At 35.1% G+C, this 9,061-nt stretch overlaps 1 protein-coding gene across 1 annotated transcript; it reads right to left on the bottom strand.

Moving 5' to 3' along the window:
- Positions 1 to 5,058: 5,058 nt before the first annotated feature.
- On the bottom strand, positions 5,059 to 6,542 carry LOC104218116 (zinc finger protein ZAT5-like). The gene has a single exon (XM_009768516.2). It carries the CDS (start codon positions 6,430 to 6,432, stop codon positions 5,386 to 5,388), a length of 1,047 nt encoding a protein of 348 aa, XP_009766818.1. The 5' UTR covers positions 6,433 to 6,542; the 3' UTR covers positions 5,059 to 5,385.
- Positions 6,543 to 9,061: the final 2,519 nt, after the last annotated feature.

Genomic DNA, 9,061 nt, shown 5'->3' with positions numbered 1-9,061 from the left:
GGTGACGAGTGCGTGCTCGAACTTATTTATGGTAAATTGGCCTTTTAGAATTCTTAGGTGTTTATATTCACTGTGTATGGATGTGTACTTGATATGCTTGAGTTTCCGACTTGCTAGCTTCACCTCTACATGCTTTAATTGGAAATAATTGCTTTATGATTCATTCTTATTGCGTTTGAGTCTTATTTTGCTTAACTGAAGATTTTACCTCTTCCGTTGTCATGCTATCTTTCATAACTGCTTGTCTTTATTGAAAATCGTTATATTCTTTCCTGTAATTATTTAGTCTTAATTGAGGTTATGATGATCTTCCTACTGCTCATCCTTAATTGAAATTGTTGTATACTCTTCGTAAATTGCCTAACCTTAAATGAAGTTTAGATATCCTATATTTAGTTGACATTTCTTTATTTGGAATTATTTGATTCGTGTTAGCTTCCTTGTTGTTGAACTACATATTGTGGGGGATCGTTGCTTCATATTATTTTCTCCCTTGTTGAGATGTTCTTATTACGCTTAGTATTCCTTATTGTGGTTATTCCATGAGAACTAGTATTACCTTCTCCTTGTGATCGAAAGTTTATGAGTTGATTTACTTGTCATGTTCTTGTATATGTTGTCATTGTTGCTATTGTACTTGTTGTGGTGGTGCACGAGGTTTCTGCCGTGCGGTTGTTGATATCGTGATGTACGAGGTTTCTGTCGGCGGTTGCTGTTGTAGGGTTGCATGAGGTTTCTGTCATGCTATTGTTACTATTGATAATTGCACATGCGGCGTGACAAGGCGGAATATGTATATATGCTTATATGTGGGTTGCTCATGTGGCGAGACAAGGTAGGAATATTATGATGCACGCGTGGTGAAACAAGGCGGGCACTTATTATGTTATTAATGTCACACGTGGCGAGATAAGGTGGGCTATGTCAGGGATTGATTGTGATGTTTTGTGATGGCCTGAGGGCAGTCTCGTTGTTGATATTATGTTGTGGTACGCTTACCTGTATGAGCTTTATCTCGTGGAAGTTGGGAGAAAACATATTATGTGTTGTCCGCTCTTTTCCTTATGCTTATTAGCTAGTAGGGACTATGTTAGAGCACTTGCACAAGCATACACGTAGTTGAACACCCCTATTGAAAATGAAGTTCTCCAAGTATTGTCAAGTATAGATGTGCACCCTTGTCTACTTGTCGTAGATGTGAGAGTGGCTCCACTTAGCACGTGAGACGTCAGCATGATCATGAGGCGTGATGAGGGCACATGATGCCAAGTATTAGGGTTCAGGTGTTGAGACCCGTGAGTTGCAATTTGTCCGAGATTTTGGTATTCCATGGAATTTGTTGGCTAAGATCTGATGTGAATACTGTCGTAGGTTCTGAGTTATTGCTTACCTTTACTATGTTTGTGATTTAGGATTTGGGTTTGTGTTTTTGCTCGCTCATCTATGTCATTATTATGGTATTTCCGCTGTTACTTGTTGTTTTCTTCCCTTATTGTAATTGTGGTATTGTTAATAGACATCATGTTTCGTTGTCCCTATGATTATATTTGTATAGTTTATTAGATCAGTAGGTGTCTTGACTGTTTTTCATCACTACTCCACCGAGGTTAGTCTTGATACTTACTGGGCACCGTCGTGGTGTGCTCATGCTACTCTTCTGCACATTTTATTGTGTAGATCCCAGGTGTCGATCGTTAGTACCTGTGCGGATCATTGTTGAGGAGACTAAGGTAAACCTGCTGCTGGGTTCGCAGGCTTCGGAGTCACCTTCTTATTTGTATTCAACTGTTTTCACTCTTTTCCAAACAATTGTATTTAGAAGTAGCAGTTAACTCTGTAGAGCTTATGACTTGTACTACCAGGTTTTGGGAATATGTTCATCATATAAAGGATTCGTTCTAGAAAAATTTTAAGATGTTGTTTATTATTGTTGTTCTTTCGTAAATGTTAGGCTTACCTAGTCCTTAAGACTAGGTGCCATCACGAAACCCAACGGAGGGAAAATTGGGTCGTGACAATGGCCTGAAACAAGCCAGTAGACAATGGTATGCCAAACTGACTAAGGCACTGTCTTCAAAAGGGCACCAACACTCTGAAAATGATTATCCCCTTTTCTGCAAAAAACTTCCTCATCCATTATCTTGTAGCTGTGTATGTCGATGATGTTGTAATTATTGGGACCGATTCAGAAGAGATTGCAAGTTTAAAGGCAATCCTGGATCAGAGGTTCAGAATGAAGGATTTAGGCAGACTTCACTATTTTTTGGGTCTAGAGGTCCTATACATACCAGAAGGTGTCCTTATTTCTCAGAGGAAGTTTGCCTTAGATTTATTGAAGGAATATCAGTATTTTGACTACAATAGTGTGTCCTCACCTCTTGATCCTGCTGTGAAGTTGAAGGCACAAGAAGGGAATCTTCTACCAGACCCTACATAGAAAACCAGTGGGAAAGCTCAATTTTCTCACCAATACTAGGTTAGACATAGCCCATAGTATGCAGATCTTGAGCCAGTTTATGCAAGCTCCAAGAGATTCACATTTGACTGTTGCATTTCATCTTCTCAGATACCTTAAAAAGGATCCTACCTGGGTATTTTCTTCTCCAACAGTCTTGATTGTTCTATCAAAGCTTATTGTGATGCAGACTGGGCTGCTTGCCCTGACTCTAGGAGATCTGTCACTAGGTACATCGTTCTAGTTGGAGACAGTCCTATTAACTAGAAGTCCAAGAAGCAGGAGACTGTTTCCTTATCCTCACCTGAGGCAGAATACAAATCCCTTAGAAAAGCAGTTGGAGAGTTGGTATGGTTAAGCAGGCTGTTTGCAAAGCTTACTGTTGCTCAATCCAGTCATATTAAGGTGTTTTGTGATAGCCAGTCTGCCATACACATTGCCCATAATCCTGTATTTCATGAAAGAACCAAGCACATTGAAGTAGATTGTCACTTTTTAAGGAACAAGCTGCAAGAAGGCCTAATCTCTCTTCATCATGTGGCTACTCACAATCAGTTGGCTGATATTCTTATTAAGGCCCTTACAGGGGTCAAACATTCAGCTGTTCTCGGCAAGTTGGTTGTTAGAACCTCACTTCCAACTTGAGGGGGTATTGAGTATACTTATTAATACATTCATTTTATTCATTATACAATGTTAATTAGCTTAGTTGACTTACATTTGCATACATGTATATATATACTTGGAAACTAATGAAATTAATTAGAGAGTTGTCATTATGCCAAGTGCATAGCTTATGTCGGTGCTCTCACTCTCTCTATCTCTCACTCCCCTTCTCTCCTTCTCTCCTTCTCTCAGAACATTCTAGAGAACTCCATGGGAGCTCAATTATCTTGAGCTCGCTTACAATCTTAATAAATTTCATAATGTGCTAGAGTTTCAACTTAATATTCTGGAAGTTTATGTGCATAAGCTCCATAATTCAGCATATTATGCTAGAACTTTTCGTGTGCTGGAGTTCAAATATAATATGCTAGAAATTTATACTCAGGAGCTCAATAATTTAGCATATTATGCTGGAACTCTCTGTATTTCAGCAAAATAGTGATATTTTTCAATGACTTTACAAACGCTAGCTATTTTTCAACTATCAGTTTGAAAACTAGCTAGCCTGTGCTATTTTTACATTTTATACAGACATCCCTTGGAATGAAAATTCAGTAGGAAGTCCGTTCACGACGTTCTTGACAAATTCACTAATTTAAAATTCTAAATCCGCTTTCAAGTCGGTGCAATTTTGGATTATAACTAGCAAAATGTGCTTTACAAGTTTTATAAGCATGTGCATGAAAATTATGTTCCGATTGTTTTGATTTGTATATATATTGGTTTATATTAAGAAACCATGTTATAAAGTGTGAAGATAGATAGCTTAAAACGGAAGTCCTGTTTCCACGCAATATCAAGAGAAGCCTTAATAAAAAAGCAGATTCTAGATATTGAAGGAGTGGAACCTAAAGTTTAGACCTCATACCCAACTGCTTGTGACGTGTGATTTGCAGTGGCTATTTCTGGTATATATGGTAGTAAAAGGTCATCGCAGAAATAAAGGTTTTTAGTTAGTTAAGAAACTTGAAAAGTAAGGGATGTGATCAGTTTAACAATTAGGTGTGATTGGTGGGCTGATAGCTACTAGCTCTACTGTTAGGTATCACGAAATTAACAAGATTTCTTACTAGACGACTGTATAACCATTACTCTAGTCTATGCGTGATCTTATTATATATAAACTTTTTCTTTTAATTGCATAAGATATAATTCGAATTAAAAATAATGAGTTCGGTCGAGTTGAGGCTCTCTTGCTGGTCACTTGAGATCAACACAATATGGATGTGAGTAGTGTGAGTTTAGTTCAACTCTGATGTGACAAGTGAACCGTACGTAGAAGAGACGAATCTTATCTAGCTATACCATATATATATAGTAGAAAGAAGAAACAAAGTTAAGTAAGTTAAAGATAAGTAGGTTTTAAGTGAAGGAAACATGGACAAAAAAAGTGTATATAATACAGGTGTATTTACACATGGTTTTGGCAGTTACCAGCCCATCTTTCCTATCCATTTATTCTTTGTCATTTAATGAAACAGAACACTGACGGAGCTCCCCCTCTTATTTTTCTCAGCCTTTATTATTATTTATTATTATTATTATTAAGTAATCAAGAAAAAATACACATAGTATAGAAGAACCTAATCCACAGACTTTTGGTTGTGGTGCTAGTGATGCCTAACCCCTAACCATCCCATAAAGCAATCCAATACTTCCATCCCCCACACTCCATGCTCTTTGCTTTTGCCTACTAGTATTGCCTCCTACTTGCTTTAGACATATGATATTTGAAACATGTTGATTCGACTAATTTGAATTTGCATTGAATAATAATATACGGTCAATAGATGAATGAATACGCTGATTCGATTAATCTGAATTCACGCCGAATAAGTCCAGTAAAGAAGTAAATTTTGTCCATGTGTTACACGTATAGCTTTGCCACTAAAGAAACAAATTTTAAAGAGCGGTGGGAAAAATACTTACAACAAAAGGGAAAAAAGATACCTCACTCTCACTACACTCCCTTTTCGTGAATGGAAGGCAACCATGAACACTAACCACTTACTTACTCAAAGATTGAACTTCAAATAAATTAAAGTAGACTACAGCCAATTATATTGGTGAACAATTACAAGTTCACTTTAAATAAGATTTTTCAAAAGAATTTAATGTATATTTATGAACAAAAATAATAACAATACTTCTAATTTATTATCACAAATTTGTGACAAATTAATTCACATTAATTGATCAATAAGTGTTAAAAAAAATGATAAACTAAAAAAAGGAAAAAAAAATAATCTCTCCTCTTTTAATTATTAGTAATGACAATCCACCAAAGGGGCAGCGGAGAAGACAAGACTTTGTTCAAACTTTGTTTCACGGCGATCATCTTCTGGTGGCGCCGGCAAATTAAGATCAAGAGACAGAAAATTTCTTGTAGATTTCTCCTCCTCCTTATAATTAGTACCAACATCATGTGACGATTCTGAAAAATTGCTAATTGTCTCAATATGAGTATTTGTAGAAACCTTAGTGTTTGTAACAGTTGCTGTAGTAGGTGGTTTATGTTTCCTCATATGACCACCTAAAGCTTGCCCTGATGAAAATTCCGACCCACAAATTGAACACTCGTGGATTTTTGGCTTGCTGTTGCTGTTACCATGAGAAATGATACCTTTGTTGTTGTTGTTGTTGACCATTTGGACCGAAAAAGATGGACTACTAATTTTATTGAACCGCCCTTCTTCTTGATCATTTTCTATATGATGATCGTTATGATTTTCCACTAGTGAGTCAGCACCAACTCTAGCAGTAGCCATGGCAGTGCTAGCAGAAGCCATTGCAGTGGCAGTGGCAGTGGCAGGGATAGTGACAGATTTTTTCTCTTCTACTATGGTTTTGGGCCTTTTATGACTAGCTCTGTGCCCACCAAGTGCTTGAAATGAAGGGAAAGTTCTGTTACAAGTTTTACACTCGTAGACAAAAAAACCAGCTTTTCCAGTTGTAGTATTGACCATTTCTGTGAATTTCCTGCTGCTGATTTTCTCCTTTTTAACTTCAGTTACAACTTGTACTTTTCGGCGTCCGCTTTGTGCTAACAGAATTAAGCAATTGGCCATGTCTTCATCTTCCTCGGACGTGCAAGTAGTCGATATTTGAGTAGTAGAAGTGGTTGGTGAATACTGAACTATTGCTGAAGAGTAATAAACATCACCTCCACCATCATCACTTCCACCAGCCGCCGATGAACTACTAGTAACCATCGTCCCCGCTATGTCAAGCGGGGATGATGGCCTTGAGCGCTTGCTACGCTTTCCTTTGAAAGCATACGAGCGTTCGGGAAAATCTTGAGAAGTTTCCATGGCTAAAAAACCAAGAAAAGAAGCTAGTGGCTTTTGTGAAGAAGTGACAAAGTGGAGAAGAAGAAGAAGAAGAGTAGTGATGAAAGAATGTAGAGAGTCAAGTTATTTCCCAGTGGCTTTTGTTATACTTATATATAGCATTTTTTTAGTGAATGGTAAGAACATGTTTGGAGAGTCAAAATTATATTCCACCCAACTGTTAACTAAGGGAACGAACAATTCCTTTTATTTTATTTTATAATTTTACGTTCCTACTATTATTGTTCTACTAAGAAAAGTGTCTTTAAGTAAATATTAGAAGTCTACTTTGGCACTTTGCACTCCCTTTAACTACACTTAACCTAGCTTAGTATAACAAGTAACTTTGGTTTCTCCTCATAATTTTCCTACCCTCTGAGTTACTTTACTTGATTTTACGGTAAATTCATTGCTTATTTTCGTTAATTGTTGTGTCGTGTAAAATTAAGATGCATGAGTATGGTCATAAATTTCACATTAAGCATTAAATTGCTTGATGGTAATTTTTACTAAGACAACGAGCTGTTCCAAATGCTGATACAGTCAAATTATCATCTTTTTTATTTATTAAGGGGTAATGTATATAGCTTTCGACAAGCATTTTAGAAGTTTCTTTATGAGTATATTGGAACATAAATACTGTAGTAATTATTTGGCATATTTTGACTAATACTAGTAAGGTGAAATGAATGAGTTTTACAAGGACCAAAGGGAATGTTATAACTGATATATCAACAAAACAAAGTATATATATATATAAAAATCTATATATATATTAAAGCAAGAAAGTTACCATATATAATTAATATTATGGTTAAGCCAAGTGGCAAGCTAATAAATGTCAATAGTATATGGTAACTTTATTCTATATTTGACTATTTTAGTTAAATACAAATATATATATATATATATATATATATATATATATATATATATATACGGAATTTGAATTAAAAGATAATTTTGAATTTATAGATAAAGTTCTAAAATTTGAATTTAAATTAAAATAAAATTTATCTTTTTTATCATGTTATCATACTTAATTCGATTAATGATCATATGCAATCATGTTAGGAACTTTTGTTATTTTTTTTAATTATTTAAATACTACTTCGCTTCTAGCCAATAAAAAAAATTACTCCATATAACTATAAAACTCTGTCACATTTAAAATCATATAAGTATAGTTCTTCGAAACACTGTAGCTAGATTTGAATAAAATGAAATTCTTTTAAAATAAATGTAATATATAGGGTACACGTCTATGTTTATCTAAATAACAAAAAAGAGTTTACAAAATCAAATAAAAGTTTACTTACATATATAATAAAGTAAACATACATGCTGAAGAAAGAAACATCACAAAATCAATCAGTATTAAAAAAATTGTTTCTTTTTTCTTCTTGAAGAATATTTGTTTGAAGAATCAATTTGCATAAATGGACATCAAACAAATAACAAAACTTTGGCTATACAATTGCTATCATTAATTTCAATTGAACACATTCAAGAAATTAAAGGATATAAGCTGAAACCCCTTCATTTAACTGTAGTCAAGCCAATAATGCAAGGGTATAATATTTTTTTCGTTGAAGAGTATTAGTTTTGAATCATTAGATTATGTGAAAGGTTTTTTTTTTTCAAACTCAACAAGAGAGAAACTGGATTCAAATTGATAGTTTCTATAGCGACTTTTAAGTGTAACAAAGAGTATATATAAAGAAAAAATTGGTATGACGTGAAATATTTTTTAAAAATGTAAACAAATGATTTTGAAAAAACTCTTTACTTTTTTTAATTCAAAGATAATAAAAAGATAAGATATTTTTGAACATTAGTAGAGAGTTTTAAAATTACTATAATAGAATTTATATCATGGATTGTGACGACCCAAAGGGTCATCACTTGCTTTCAGTTGATTTCTGTGTCTCCAAGGCCTTGAAAACTTCATTAGAGTCGCTTTGATTTGTGTGTGCAGTCCGGGCGCGTAGTCGGAAAGCTTAAATATGAAACTCTGTGAAAAATGCCAAGTTTTGATGTTAAAATGAATAAATTTGACTTCGGTCAACATTTTAGGTAAACGAACCCGGATTCGTGATTCGACGGTCCCGGAGGGTCCGTAGGAAAATATGGGACTTGGGCGTATGCCTGGAATCGAATTCCGAGGTCCCAAGTCCGAGAAATGAATTTTTAAATAAAATTATTTTCAGAAATTGTTTAAGGAAATTTGAAATGAAAACTGATTAGAAAGTAATAGTATCATGCCTATATTTTGGTTCCGATGCCCGGTACAGGTCTTATATATGACTTGAGTCATTCTTGTGAAATTTGGTTGAAAACGAACGTCGTTTGACGCGATCCGGACCTTAATTGAGAAATTTGATGTTTAAAAGAGTTTTGAGAAATATCATTGATCTCGAGGTTTAATTTGATGCTCGTGATGTTATTTTGGCAATTTGATTACACGAATATGTTCGTAGGATGTTTTTGAGGCTGTGTGTATACTTGTGTTGGAGTTTCGAGGGCTCGGGTGAGTTTCGAGTAGGTTCCGGGATGCCTTAGGCTTAGAAAGTCAGGTGTTGCAGGTTCAAGAAGCTGCAGTCTCTGAACC

Source organism: Nicotiana sylvestris, chromosome 11 (assembly GCF_000393655.2).
Source record: "Nicotiana sylvestris chromosome 11, ASM39365v2, whole genome shotgun sequence".
Lineage (NCBI taxonomy): Eukaryota > Viridiplantae > Streptophyta > Magnoliopsida > Solanales > Solanaceae > Nicotiana > Nicotiana sylvestris.
This window is presented reverse-complemented; position numbering and strand designations above follow the sequence as displayed.